This window comes from Arachis ipaensis, chromosome B9 (assembly GCF_059453495.1).
Source record: "Arachis ipaensis isolate K30076 ecotype BB chromosome B9, ASM5945349v1, whole genome shotgun sequence".
NCBI classification, from domain to species: Eukaryota; Viridiplantae; Streptophyta; class Magnoliopsida; order Fabales; family Fabaceae; genus Arachis; species Arachis ipaensis.
The window spans coordinates 45,070,488-45,085,255 of record NC_142444.1 but is presented as its reverse complement, the minus strand read 5'-3'; the positions used below and the strand labels follow the sequence as shown (position 1 = coordinate 45,085,255).

General features: G+C 33.8%; 3 protein-coding genes across 5 annotated transcripts; all 3 read right to left on the bottom strand.

The window, feature by feature from the left end:
- Positions 1-2,625: 2,625 nt before the first annotated feature.
- LOC107616932 (callose synthase 5-like) lies at positions 2,626-4,625 on the bottom strand. Its single transcript, XM_088500380.1, has 5 exons — positions 4,397-4,625; positions 4,177-4,305; positions 3,797-4,065; positions 3,628-3,704; positions 2,626-3,523 (listed from the first exon to the last, which is right to left on the bottom strand). Exons 3-5 carry the CDS (start codon positions 3,932-3,934, stop codon positions 3,460-3,462), a joined length of 279 nt encoding a protein of 92 aa, XP_088356506.1. The 5' UTR covers positions 3,935-4,065; positions 4,177-4,305; positions 4,397-4,625; the 3' UTR covers positions 2,626-3,459.
- On the bottom strand, positions 2,823-3,335 carry LOC110266832 (pentatricopeptide repeat-containing protein At2g20710, mitochondrial-like). Its single transcript, XM_021111865.1, has one exon. It carries the CDS (start codon positions 3,333-3,335, stop codon positions 2,823-2,825), a length of 513 nt encoding a protein of 170 aa, XP_020967524.1.
- A 2,273-nt stretch (positions 4,626-6,898) lies between the features above and the next one.
- Positions 6,899-11,613, bottom strand: LOC107619357 (uncharacterized). Of its 3 annotated transcripts, none has more exons than XM_088500085.1 (9): positions 10,738-11,613; positions 10,250-10,510; positions 10,050-10,160; positions 9,805-9,872; positions 9,676-9,712; positions 8,801-8,890; positions 8,631-8,708; positions 7,230-7,426; positions 6,899-7,157 (listed from the first exon to the last, which is right to left on the bottom strand). In XM_088500085.1, the coding sequence occupies exons 5-9, from the start codon at positions 9,680-9,682 to the stop codon at positions 7,068-7,070; spliced, it is 462 nt and encodes a 153-aa protein (XP_088356211.1). In that variant the 5' UTR covers positions 9,683-9,712; positions 9,805-9,872; positions 10,050-10,160; positions 10,250-10,510; positions 10,738-11,613; the 3' UTR covers positions 6,899-7,067. The 3 variants fall into 3 exon arrangements, with proteins under 3 accessions (XP_088356211.1, XP_088356210.1, XP_016177109.3); XM_088500084.1 differs by having other exon boundaries at positions 10,250-10,431; positions 10,738-11,606; XM_016321623.3 differs by lacking the exons at positions 6,899-7,157; positions 7,230-7,426; positions 8,631-8,708; positions 8,801-8,890 and having other exon boundaries at positions 9,494-9,712.
- Positions 11,614-14,768: the final 3,155 nt, after the last annotated feature.

The following is a 14,768-nucleotide window of genomic DNA, read 5'->3' as shown; positions in this document are numbered from 1 at the left end:
TAAAATAAAAAGTTGATAAAGTGATAAATTAAAAATTAATCACTACTAAATTTATAACTTTCATCATATGTATTTTATTCTCTTAATTTTAAAATATTTAAATGTTTACCTTTTTTATATTTTACTAATCTATTTACTTAAGAAAAAAACTTTCAAACCAAATATGTACTATTTAGTGTTGCAATTTTTGTCTACAGAAACTTTGTGTAACATCAACTTCAGGATATCATCCCCCCCCCAAAATCTATTATTTTCATTTTCTTGCGTCTATTCAAACTTAAAAATTAAATAGAATAAAAAATATTATAAGTAAATTATATATATATATATAGTCAAATTAATCTTTAAAAAATCACTTATTTTTAAAATTAGTACTTGAAATTTTTTGTAATTAAATTTGTCTTTTAAAGATTTTAAGTTAGTCATTTTGGTCCTTCCGTCACTTCCATTGCTAACGATGTCAAAATATGTTGATATGATACGTTAAGTGACACAACAACACACCCCTAGTAGTCCTAATTTGCGATTAACATGATAAGCTTATAAAATTAGATCAAATCAACTCTAAATTGAAAGATTCCAATGCCTAAAGCTATTTCTTTAATTAGGTTTTGATTTGATCTAATTTCATAAACTTATCATGCTAATAGTAAATTAAAATTTTTATATATGTGTGTATTATAGTATCATTTAATGTGCCACATTAATAAATTTTAGTGTCGTCAATAAAAAATGATAGAAGAACTAATTCGATTTATTTAAAAGATTTAAAAAACAAATTTGATTAAATTTTTTTTAAAAAAACTAATTTAAAGAACGAATAATCTTTTACGGACAAATTATCTAAAAAAGCAGCATTATCTAAAACCAAAGAATAGGAGAGTAAAGAGGTAATGATACTAACCTTTACAGAAACAAATTAGAAGGATAGTATTTTGTAAAGGTAAAATGTATTTTACCTAATAAAAGAGTTGAAATTTGATGTACTACTATTATACAATTAATCTTCTATTCAAATGATTATTTTGATAGGAAGTGAAATTATTAACAATTATAATAGGTATAACGTGATGACAATATATAATATGATAATGTAAAAAAGTTGTCATTGTATTTGAATTAAATTGAAAATTAATAGCATCTCCATGCATGATCACGATAATGAAAACCCTGAACTACATACTACATTCCAACCAATTTAATTTGTGAATTAAAATTCTCTCTCTCTCTCTCAATAATTAAAATTGAATCTGAGATGCCTCTCTTTTCTATAGATTTGATAATTCGCACCATAAACTTTCAAGGGAGATCGTATTCAGGTTAACTTATACGGCAATATAGTACCAATGATTTCTGATATGATGGGAATGTCTTTGGTGGGAAAAGTATTTTCAAGACCTTGAAGGACCATGGAATAAGATGCTAAATGAAGGGATGAGATAACATCCGTACAATAGTTGTTAAAAATACTAATTTTAACCCAAGGTTTAATGTATTTACAGACCGATCCAAGTTGGTTTGATTGAACCAACTATTTAAAGACCATTTTTTTTTTTGAAAGAATTGATTTTTTTTTTACTTTGTAACATGGACTACACCTACATTCTACCCAAAAAATAATGTAATACAAATCCATACTTCCAAAAAACAGCTTGAATTACTACTTACAGTTCACCAAAAAACTACTCCATATTTTAATAATCAAACACTACATATTTTAATGAAACACATATTCTCCTATACAACTTTTTTTTTGAATAAGAGAGCTCAACACAATAAAGTGGAGCGACAAACAAGCCAACAATTCAACAAAAATAAGAAAATAAAGACAAAATTCTCCTTAATGACATCTCTGGCATTGCCATCAACAACAGAAAGGATCTAAACTATTCCATCCTCTATAACTGTTTAAAGATTTCTAAAATACCACCTCTGCAGTTGCCTCCTTGTTATTAAACATTCGTCCGTTTCTCTCGAGGCAAACATTCCAAATAACCGAGAAAAAGCAAATGAGCCACCTGTTGCGCTCTGCCTTCCTGTTAGCAGCACCTGTCCAACTTCATTTATTGACGTATGATATTTATTTTTTGAAAAAATTTGAAGAAAATGAAAGAGTTTATAATAAATTCCAAGTGATTTAATTTATAATTTCTAATAGGAACAATAATACATATTATAAAAAATTAGAATAATAAACCGTACACAAAAATTACAATGGTAAATTTTATAATATCAAATAAAAAATATTCTACAATTATTTTAATATTTTCAGTATTTTTTATTTAGTATTATTTTGGACAATAATATTTTATTACTTATGACTCTATTGTTATATATGATCAATTTTTTATTTACTTTGTCATTTTTAATAAAATCAATAATTCATATTATAACAAAATTACAATAAAAAATTAATTAAAAAAATAAAAAATCAAAATATAAAAAAAAGTATTAAAAATGATAAAAAAAATTATGAAAAAATTATTAAAACCAATAATAACCAGCAACAAACCTAAACACACGTCAAAGTAACGCAAAAACTACAATTTCTTACTTCAAGTGAACGTGCTTTTAGGATACAAAATTACATCTACAAAGAACAGCGTTAAAAGAACTTAAATGTACTTTTATCCTTTTCAACGTGTAATAGTGTATCAAAAACCATAATGTCTTGTTTGAGCAGAATGAGTACATTAGGTAACGGAATTCCTAAAAAGTTATATACCAACATAATCCACAAAATACTAGTCTGATTAATAAAGAAAAAGATAGCAAGATTGATCAACTTCCAGCCTCGTCGCGACATCGGACCTGCAGTATTGTTATTGTGACTGGCTTAATTGAGATGACCTCGAACACCCCAACACCTCCAGGCTTAAAGTCAGGGTTGTTCGTGTTCCATCTTCCTCTGGCTCTGAAATTTCCCCAATTTGTTTATGTGAATCGCCTCCCAGCACATCAATTGCAGGCACATTTGATTCCACATCCTTAATCCAACTCATCAGCTTGTTATGAACATCAAGGGAGATAATATTCTTGCTGCTGAGTAACCTTATCAAATCCTCTGCCTCCTCCATATCTCCATTAAATTTCAAGTACTGAAAAATGGCAGCTAAGGAGTCCGGTAGTGGCCTCCACTTACACCCCACTTCACAGATAGAAACTGCCTCTTTCATACATCGAACAACCATCGAAAAATTTCTTTGTGGAATATATCCAAGCAAGAGCCCTGACCAAGTCCATAAATTTGGCTTTCCTCCCTTCATGATTGTCCTATTAACAATGGCTTCAGCTTCTTCCATATTGCCCTTTCTGCTGTAAGCTGCTATCATCATGTTTGGAATAATAAAATTTCTGAAATACCGGTTTCTAGATTCCCACTCCTCAAAGATACTCTTCGCATGTTCAATGTCATCCAACTTGAGAAATGAACTTATTACAGGTTCAGAGTATTCTTTCTCAGACATCCAAAATGTCACCATCATCATGCATTGGCCATCCAAGAGAAAAGCAATCAGGTGACCTGCAACACAGTGCACAAAATAAATAAATCAAATAAATTCAATAACAACTGATGAAACAGACCAAAAAATCAATTCAAAGATAAAATACAAAAAGAAAACAAACCAGAAATACTCATTTAGATCATCATAGTTGCACCATGCTGAGTGAGGAGCGATTCCATTTCTGCTCCTCTTGGCTTCCTGTATTAATTAACTGGATTACTAAGGGCGTAGTGACCTAGAGAATATAAGTACTTGACTATTGCAATGTCTTTGATAAAACAAAAGCATACCGTGTCTATTACTCGGTAGAGGGAAGTTATAACCTTGCCTAGAAATGCCTCTTCATCACCACCATAAGAAGGCTTGATATTTTCACCCGTAACAATGCTGACATTTCCAGCCATTAGACCGTGTAGTTCATATGCCATCTGAAGTTAGAATTGGCCATTATTAGACAGGTACGTGCCATGTTTAGAGGCTCAGGGTTAGGGTGTAGCCTTATATGAGAATTAGCAAGCAGCAAAATCAAATGCTTTTTCTGATTCCTGACGTTGTCCCTCTGCACACAAATTTACCATATGCAATAAAAATTTAAGCAGATTATACAAAAAAAATGTAATGAATAATAAATCATTCTCCTCTAGCATTGTGTGTTGGTCAAAATACATGCCTGGAAACGAAACATGGCTTTAAGCCAATCAAGCAAGTCTAGGTCTCCTGTTATCTGTCTTTGTTGCTCGAAGGAACTAGGCCAGTTCAAGCCTTGTGTGTTCCATACCGCAGAAATAGAAGCTTGAATCTAATAAGGAAAGAAAGTCCAAGAACTCAGTGCAATCCAAATAAAACACAAATAATCAACAACAAAACTTCACTACCAACAGAAGCAATACCTCTTCAAGTTGCATAATGGGTAGAGTATCTTTTCTCAGACATCCAAAATGATACCTGCAAACACGGTTCATTTTCACAAAGATCCCAAAACTCAACCCAGAAAAACATAGTATCTTACGGTGGTGGTGGAAGGAGTTGGAGATGCGGCATCGCGGTATTTCTCTCCATTGGAATCGAAAAAATTTTGATCAGGGTTTTGGAATCTAATCACTCGATCTCTTCCACCATGGTGCGACGTTGGTGCTTTTTGGTATATATATTGGAGGCCGGATGGTGGCTACCATTACGTTGCCTGGCCTATTGCCTACTATAATTACGTAATTTTGACAATATTTTTTTACTAAAATTAAAGAAATAATTTTGTAAAATTTTTATAACATTTTGAGTAATATCAATTCTTAGGATTTTTAAAATCAGATATTTTTGTCTCCAAATTTTAAAATACATAATATAGTTTTCAAAATTTATCTCTGTTAGACAATACAGTCCTACGTCAATTATTGCCATTAACCAATAACATTGTCTACTGACGTAAAACGTTAACTCGCACACGTGACCGTTGTGTTTATTTGTGCGAGATGGACAATTCAGTCTTGAACTCATTTACGAAAACGACGCCATTTTTAAACCCATTTCTCACTCCGTCTCTAAGCTTGCTACGATAATGGAGAATGAGAAACCCTAGTTCCTTCCTTAAGATTGCCCCTGTTTCAATGGCTAATAGTGGACAACATTCAACCTATTCCAACCGCTATAGAGGGAGGGTCAGCCACAATATTGCCGATAACAAGGGGTTAATTAAGCAAGGGACAACATCCGAAGTTCCTTTGTGAGTTATATGCAATTATCACCAAATCAAGCATGGTGGAGAATCTCAGAAAGTTGTTATTTGGGTGTCCAATGTATAAGGTAATTAACTCTATTCTACTGTGATTTTGCATATGATTTAAGTATAGTATATATGTTTTTGAGTTTCATGTCGCTGCAGGAAAAGAAACCTCACTGCAACTTCTTTACTTGGTTTGACATGGTCTTTGACATCAGTCACAAGAATGATGCCATGGATGATGTTGTTGATGTTGATCAACTGGATGTTGTGGTTCTTGGATTCTAAGAGAAAATGATGGATAGCTGCAGAAGAGGGTAGTTGTATTAGAGAATTCTCAAAAAAAAAGTAGTAAATAGAAATTGAGAAAATAGATTCGGCAATGTGGTTCTCTGTGTTAGTTTGTGTTTTTAATTTGTTGTGAATTACTTTTCACAATGATAGACTTGTTATGTTAACTCCAAATTTATGAATGAATGAGTGAATAAAATTTTTGTTGTTGTTTTAGATTAGTGCTTGTGTGAAATTTTAAGTAAATAGATAATGAGTTTAATGGATTACATACACAAGCTAATGAGAATGAAAAAAAAAAACTCTAAATCAAGTTTGGATGGATAGTGAAATAGAGTCACTCTAATGAATCTAATGCAATGAAGAAAATGATAACACTGCGATTAAGTGAAATACCATAAATAACTAACCATTCAACTTAGTACATCAAAGAATATTAATTAGTTTCAAACTAACATCGCCTGAGTTCCCTGCTAGCCAAATTAAAAACAAGAACAAGTATAATAGCAATTGGCATTCAATTTATATTATTTCATGAGCACACCTGTATTGAATTGAAACAAATAATGACTAAAGCTAGTGAAATTGTAAAAACCAAAAATATATAAAATAGTAGTGCCATATATTAAGTGTTCCAACTATCACATTAGTGTTTCAAGTATCACATTGACGACCGAGCAAGTCTATCATTATCAAAATATAGTGCCTAATTAAAATTCATGCAATGTAGTAGCATTATCATGAATCTGCAAAAAAATATTTTTATAATATCCATCTCTCATCCAAAGGATAAAGACGGGTATTAACAAATTACATCATTTATCCAGAAATTCCAACAAAAAGACAGAATAATCATAAAGCACACTACAAGAAAATAGCTCTATTGCCACGCTTTTAAAGCGTGGCGAAAAGCTGAAAAAAGCGTGGCGATAGCTTTTCGCCACGCTTTTTGAGCTACCGCCACGCTTTTGGTGACCTATCGCCATGCTTTTTCTTTTGCCACGCTTTTTATAAATGGCCACCCGTTAAAGTGTGGCCGTATGTGAGAGATATGGTCACGCTTTAAAAGCGTGGCCATATGGGAGATATGGCCACGCTTTTGAAGCGTGGCGATAGAGAGAGATTTGGCCACGCTTTCAAAGCGTGGCAATAGAGAGAGATATGGCCATGCTTTTAAAGCGTGGCGATAGCAAGATATGGCCACGCTTTTGAAGCGTGGCGATAGCCTTGTAAAATTAAAAAAAAAAACAAATCCTTTTTCTAATTTTTACCTTCATCGATACAAAATATAAAATTTTCAGTTCTTTTTTATTACCAAACTTATAAATATAGTATACAATTTTTATTATAAGACAAATCAAATAATAATTAGTGACATATATAATTTTTGCTATAATTGTTTTATACATTAAAAAACTAATACTCAAATACAAAATAAATCTCGAGTTCAAATTCCAAAACTAAAAACTAAAGAAAAATACAAAAATAATACAACTTAAATCCTAAGTCCTTTGCTGTTCCTCCTTCTTCTAGCCCTCTTAAACTTCGTTCCCTTAGATCATACATAATTGTTCAACTTGTTCACTCCCTGAACCGCTCTCCATGATCTCTTCCTTCCCTCGTAAGATCCCGTCTTCTTCCTTCTAAAACCACACAAACTGATTAAACAAGAAGCAATAATAATTAAGGTGAAGAAAAAGGCTTGTTTTGTGTACCATGGTGGGAAAAGAGTGATGAAAATGCATGGTAGGCATGAAGGTGAAGCTGTTGTTTTGGATCAGAGAAGAGAAAAGTGTTTCGGATGAGTTTACAACTACGTTGCCTCCCATTGTAGACATTACTTGGCAATCCCCATACATTCTTGCTGTTTCTTTTTTCTTTAGGAGAAAAAGTTTCTTCAGTTGAGGCAAACCTGTTTTGTCATCCCAAAGAAAAAGTATCAGAATCAGAATCCAACCAGCAGAAACAACAGCTGAGCTAATGAAGAAAGCTAACGGGACATTCTCATTTCACCAACCCAAAATACAACAATAAGGGAAGATTCCTTTCACAGACAAATAGGCAAAATCTCAGGAGTGTATGAAAGGAAACAAAATAGAATAATGTCTCTCACAATCTTTGGAAGATTTATTTTCTTCTTTCTTTCTTTTATAACACATGTAAAAAATGTAAAAAATAAAATGAGCAAAAAGAGTAGTAAATATTATAGAGAATAGAGAGCATGACCATGGGGAAAGGTTGGAAGCTATGGTTTTGTGACGTTCACAGAAGACACACCCACTACTAGAAGAGTGTGGTGGAGTTGTAATAAATCGGTTATAGTGGTAGTAATTTATTTTAATGGTGGGAAAAGGGTAAATGCGGTTGGACAGAAACCGATCAGCGCCACTTACTGCGTCGGTTGTTACATTCCATGGGCTTCTTTCTTAATGGCTGGTAGTTCTTATTGGCACATATCAATGGGGCAAAATTTTCATATTAATGGCAAATTGCACCATGCACATATTATATAAGGTCATCTGGTAGTAGTAAGGACGTTGTTCTCACTAGTTCTTTTTTATGTGAAAAATGCAGTTTATGATTAAGTTCTATTTTTTACATGGAAAATGTAGAGTATTAGGTAAGAAAAAATCAAGTGAGATTTAGTTTGCTACTAATATTGACATGTTTGAATGAAAGTTATAAAATTTCTTGAAGCAGTTCTATGTTCAAGTAATGAGATGCATTTGAATTTTCTTTTTTCCTTTTCCCATTAATGAGATATTTTTTAATTCTAAAAATGACATCTGAATGAATTTATACATTTGCTATATATGATGAATACAACTAATTTTAAATTGTAATTCTCTCAAGTAATCTTTTCTTTTGTTTTTCTATGTATTTTGGAAATGATTTGTTTTCAATTTTATTTTTATATTCTTACATTCATCTAGATGCTTTATTTGAATTGTAGGCTACAACTATGATTTATACAGCTTGGTTCTTGATTATAAAAACAAAGTTTCATCCAACATATATCAAGCACAAACGAAAAGCTTAATAGAAAATAACTTCAGCAAATTGAAAAAGTATAAATTATAGTCACATTCAGTTTTTATAAATTTTAATCAACTCACATTGAAAAATCCAAGAGTAACATGCATTGATCTTCATCTGTAATGCCAAGTCTCCATCTTGTTCTTTGTTCAAATAACCTAAAAATCACAATGAAAGAAATAATACTACTAAAAGATTTGCCTAGTGAAAGCAATAGCTTGAAGTGTGAATGAGTTGATGGCTTGCTTACATATGGGGGCTGAGATGAACCAGTTTGGCTTTGTTAATATCATTACTCGTAAGCTTGAGAGGTAGCAGTGACAGAAATATGCTTGATATGCTTAAGTTGTGGCCAATTAAACAAGAATAATAATAATAATAATAATAATAATAATAATAATAATAATAATAATAATAATAATAATAGTAAGTTAGTAACCAAATTAAACAAGAATAATAAAAAATAAATTAAATATGGAATTATCTAATCAAGTTTCTAAGAAAAGGAAAAGGTAGAATTCAATCTAAGATATGACAATTAAAAAAAAATAGTAAAAGAATACAATTTGAACAAATTATGGCCAGGGCTCTCTGCTAGTCTGCTATGAGAATTTACAAATCAAACATTATGGCCAGGGCTCTCTGCTAGTCTGCTAGTCTGCTAGGTACACACGAATAATTGATAATAGTTGGTCAAACATCACAACAAGCATATGTACCCAAAGGGCTAAATCTAAGTTAGTACTTACAAATCATAAAATTTGACAAGTACACTATTTGGTTTACTTTTAAATGAAATAAAACACTACTTCATTTCTTCAAGTCTTATTCCTCTTAAGATGTTGCTTTCTTTCCTAATATTTTGATAAAAACTTGAAGTTACAACATCATAAAAATTGCATATAATATGCTTCAATTACTTTATTGTTTACTGTTTTACATTTTATATAATATACACACACATACATGCCCTACCTCGTGCAAAATGACCATACTATGTACCCATATCTATGCTACATTTTCCTGAAGCATTAATGAATCCAACATTATTATAAACTACAGTCCACTTCGATCAAGAAAAGAATATCAACTTTGAGTAATTGAATTCATAAAAGTAAGACGTACTTGGCATGTGGCAAGGGTATCCTTATAGTTTTGAAGACTACCAGAAAGAAAGAGCCACAGAAAGAAGTTTAGGCTCAAATTATATCCTCACAGCAACCTGAATACAGTACAACTAAGATTTTGTTATACCTCTCACGAAGAGACAATATCATTCCAGTGGTTACACCAGAAGCAGCTTCTTCAGCCTTTGATTTTGCCTGAACCAATAACAAATAGAACAGAGTACAATTTTAGAAAACAAATATCCAACCTTCAACGAGTCATGTACAATTGACAAATGTATTCCATTTTCCATATAGAACATTCTAATTAGAGAACATGTAATGCAGAATCACATATAATAAACTAAACTATAGTGGATTATATTTGATTACCTTCTTGAGTGCGAAAGGGTCATTATCGTAATATTCGTCATCATAATCAGGAGAGGGCCTCTTCTCACCAGAACATGTTCCGAAAAATCCACCTTCAAAATCGAAGTCTTGCTGCGTTTGACAAAATTGAAGTGAGGGCCGAGATTCATAGATAGAAAGGGGAAAGAAAAAATAAAATTCGAAAAGGAGGAGTGTCTTACATCATCAAAATGAGGAGAGGAAGCCATTGGTTTCAAAAACCTTAGATAGGGAAGGAGAAGATTGTTCACAACAGGTGATTCAGCAGCTAGGGTTCCTGAATTCGACCCCTTCGGAGGTTTATCTGAACTCTTCATCACGCCGTGTTGCGACTCAGTTTTGCAAGGCGATTCGCTAGCTCATTCTTAATTATACAATCAAAATGATCATGGTTACATCAATGCAATGAGTTTAATCAGAAAACGTGCACAGTACCATGTACACTGCAAAAAAGAATCAAACGAATCCAACGCCTAAATTCAAATAAGTTGGTAAGAACATAGATCAGGTTCCTTATTCCTACTACTATTTCTTTCATTCAGGTTCTAGCTAACAAAGTAACAAACTAAGAAAGCCAAGTTACCAGATCCAATTGCCATAAAAAACCAAATCCCTTTATATCAAACTCTAAATTAGAAAAATTATCAGTTTAATTGAAATTAAAACATACCAATCCATAAGCTCCCGGAAATCCAGATATGCGCTTCTCATCGTTCATAGATCCCGAAACCTTGGCGTCAGAGTCAACGTGCACCGCAACTAATTCCTTCTGCTCCTCAAGATCTGTGGAAGAATTCTCACTCTTGTCTCTGCCATCAACTACTCCCAAGTCCATATAGAACACGAGACCAACGAAGAATGCATAAAACCCTACAAATCCAATTGCCTGCCACAGGAAGATCTCCGTGCCAAGATACACGTAGAAGAGGAACATCGCTGCCGTCAAGTAGAAGAGCACGTCTCTGACGAATGGCACGGGGTCGAGGGAGAACGGAGCGGCGTAGATGGCGATGAATCCGACAATGAGGGCAGAGACGAAGGTACCGGCGGAGAGGATGGTACCGAATCCGATGCGGTACTGGCCGGAGCGGAGGGCAGCGAGGGAGGAGAAGACGTCGGGGGAGCCTGATACGACATCATTGGCTGCATGTGCGGCACAGACGCCGGAACCGCAACGCCACCGGCAGCAGAGGCGACACCGGGAGCCATTGCAGCCGCAGAGCTAACACCAGGAGGTGGAATCGACGGATTCTGGCAGGCTAGGCTGGGCAGAGCAGCGCCTCCGGATGGATTTGGCAGCGGGGAGAAGTGCGGTGCCTGAGGAGACAGCGGCCAGAAAGAGGGGGCGGCGGGAGGCGCGAAGGGAGGTCCAGTAGAGACCTGAGGCGGCACGTAGGAGAAGGTGGGATGATGTTGCTGCAACGGCGGTGGGGTGGTGGCGCGAAGAGCAGAGTCGGATTGGGATTAAGGTTTGCGGGAGCTGGAGATTGAGATAGGGATGTGGAAGGTGGAGCGTGAGGGGTTATTAGGGTTAGGGGTTGTGAGTGACAGAGACTGAGAGAGTCTCGAAGCTTTTGAAGTTTTAGGGTTAGTAGGATTCAGGGTTATTGGGTTTGGAGTTATTAGTTTTTTTTTAAAACCTTTTGGCCAGGCTTTTAAAGTGTGCCAAAAGAGTACCAGGATATGGCCACGTTTTGTAAGCGTGGCCGTAATGAAACCCTGTCACCACACTTTTAAAACGTCTTTGTTTCTCTCTATAGCCACGCTTTTGAAGCGTGGCAGAAAAAAACGTGGCCGTTTCTCTAATCAATTGCCACCCTTACAAAAGCATGGCCATTGATCCTTTTCGCCACGCTTTTGAAGCGTGGCAAAAAAAAGTGGCTAAATCTCTAATCTATCGCCACCCTCATAAAAGCGTGGCCATTGCCCACTTTTGGCCACGCTTTTGAAGCCTGGCAAGAAAAAAGCGTGGTCATAGGCCTTTTTTCTTGTAGTGGCACTAGATTAAATCTAGATTGTTCATATTTTTTTCTTAAAGGCTTGAATCCAGCATTAAAAATAAATTAGAACATTATTCATTACAAAAAAAGTCTATGGTCATAGTGAAAAACTGTGACCATAATTAATAAAAATGGTGATCATAGATCTATGATCATGGTTTTTTCACCATAGCTTATTATGGCGTGGCTATAGATCTATGGTCACGGTTTTTTATTTTTATCTATAGTCACACTTTTTATGATTATGGTTTAAGTGTTTAAATTCTGACACTTTAAGCCACGTTCTTTTACCGTATGGTCACGCGTAAAAACTGTGACCATAACTTGTTCCATGGTCACCTTTTGTAAAACTGTGACCATAGCCTAATCTATGGTCACGGTTTTAGTGTGACCATAACTTAACTGTGGTCACTCTATTTTAAAACCGTAACCATAGTTTACTTTATGGTCACCCCTATTTTATACCGTGATCATAGCTTAATCTATGGTCATAGTTTTAGTGTGACCATAGCTTACTCTATATTCACCTTTTTATAAAATACTGACCATAGCTTACTTTATAGTCACCCTTTTGTAAAACCGTGACCATAGCTTATTCTATGCTCACACATTTGTAAAACCGTGATCATAGCCTTATTTATGGTCAAGCTTATCTATAGTTATCCTACTTTAAAATCGTGACCATAGTTTACTCTATTTTATGAGATTTTTTAAAGCTTAATCATATTGCAAAATTATGATAATCACAAAATAAGTCTAAAAAAGACAAATTCAAAAAATCTAAATTATAAAATTTACATTATAAGTTAGATATATTTTTTTGTCTAAACAACACAAATCAAAATATATTATATTATATCTATTACATGTAATACCGGCTGGGAAAAGTCTCTTAAAAAATATAGAGAACATCAAAATATTACATTTAGATGCACCAATAACAGTATTTTAATCTGAGAAAGAGCATTCTCTAAGCCAATCCTGGTGGCCTTAATATATAGCACCCTTTCTGTAACACCCTCATTATCAGAATGTCACACTTCTGGCTGCGCCACTCTGATAGTAAGAAGTATTACGACGACTTTATATATTTAATAATATAATAGGAGTCTTTGACTTGAAACTGTACCGCTGATTCCTTTGAAAGAAAACCGGAAAAATTACTTTATCTTGAAGACAATCAAGCATATACCATTATACATAACTTATTACTCAAGTAACTTGTACATATTATAAACATACAACTCACACAACTCCTATCCCTCTTACAAAATTGTAATATTAATGGCGAGGGAAGAATAATAATAACTAAACTAATACATTCATATTGTATAAGCTAAACTCAACAACTCTTCATAAGTTTCTTCATCCGTTTCCTGAAAAGAGAAGTCTATAGGGGGGTGAGAACATCATGCTTGAAAGAGTTCTCAGTAGAGGATTTTTAAGAATTGTCGTAAGAAGATATTGTAATTAAAAACTATTTTCAAAACATAGCGATTATCAATTTATTATTCAAATCTAAAATTCATATTTTTCTTACAAAAATTCCATGTAAAATAACATTTTAACCAATACTTAGCACTAATCTAGTCAATCATGACCTCCGGCCCAAACATAATTAACCTTGGCCTCCGGCCCAAACATAATTAGCCACACTATCATCTAAGGCATCAATTCATTTACCAATACTCAATCTCAAAACAGAACCAAACACAGACACAAACAATACAAGGTAAACACATTTAAGGAGCAGTTACAACAAGTATCACAATTACCAGTTAATAACAGATAAATAATTAGGCACACCAAACAAATTCAAACTCAAACAAAACATGCAAATGCATATGATGCATGCCTGTCCTATGGCTGATGATATCATCTGTCGGTTATATAGCCAATCCGACACGTCCTGGTAGCTAACCATGGATAGAAACACCCATTGCGGAGCAAGTGGGTTTGAGCTACAACCCCCTTACTACTACCCGCTTAACCCAAAGCGAGTGGAAGAACCACTACTACCGCTACTACCCAGGCGGATGTTTAAAAGCTCAATATGGAGCAAGTGGAATGATCCACTACTGCTGCTACTATCCAGGCGTCACAATCACTAACCTGGAGCAAGCGGGATGAACCACAATCCTTGCTACTGCCCAGATATCTCAATCAAATTCAATTTCATTTTCACAATCATTCTCATTATCATTCAATTATTCAAAATCATACTCAAAAATCAATCTTCATTCTCACACTCATTCTCATAATACCTCATATTACTTTCTTCAATAATTCAGATTCAAAACATAATTCATTCTTTTCTAATTAAATCAAACTTCAAATGTAACTTTTTTCTTAATAACTCCAAAAAAATCAAATTATAAAATTCTTAAAAATTCAAATATTTCTAAATAACCATTTTAAACGAAGTCTCCAATTTTTATCAAAATTTGGACAACATCTCTAAAATTCGGACTATGCCACCTTTACAGGTCCCATCAAAACCACATTTTTCAATCCATTCCCAACTAGCTTCAAATATCAACTCCTTTCCAAAATCAAACCAAATTCCAGTTTTTAATCTTTTCTAAATCAAACATTTTTAAATTTAAACTAAATTCCAACATTAAACCTTTTCTAATAATTCAAGGAAAATTAATTCAACAATGACCAACTTCACAAACCAAAACAGCAAATCAGAATAACC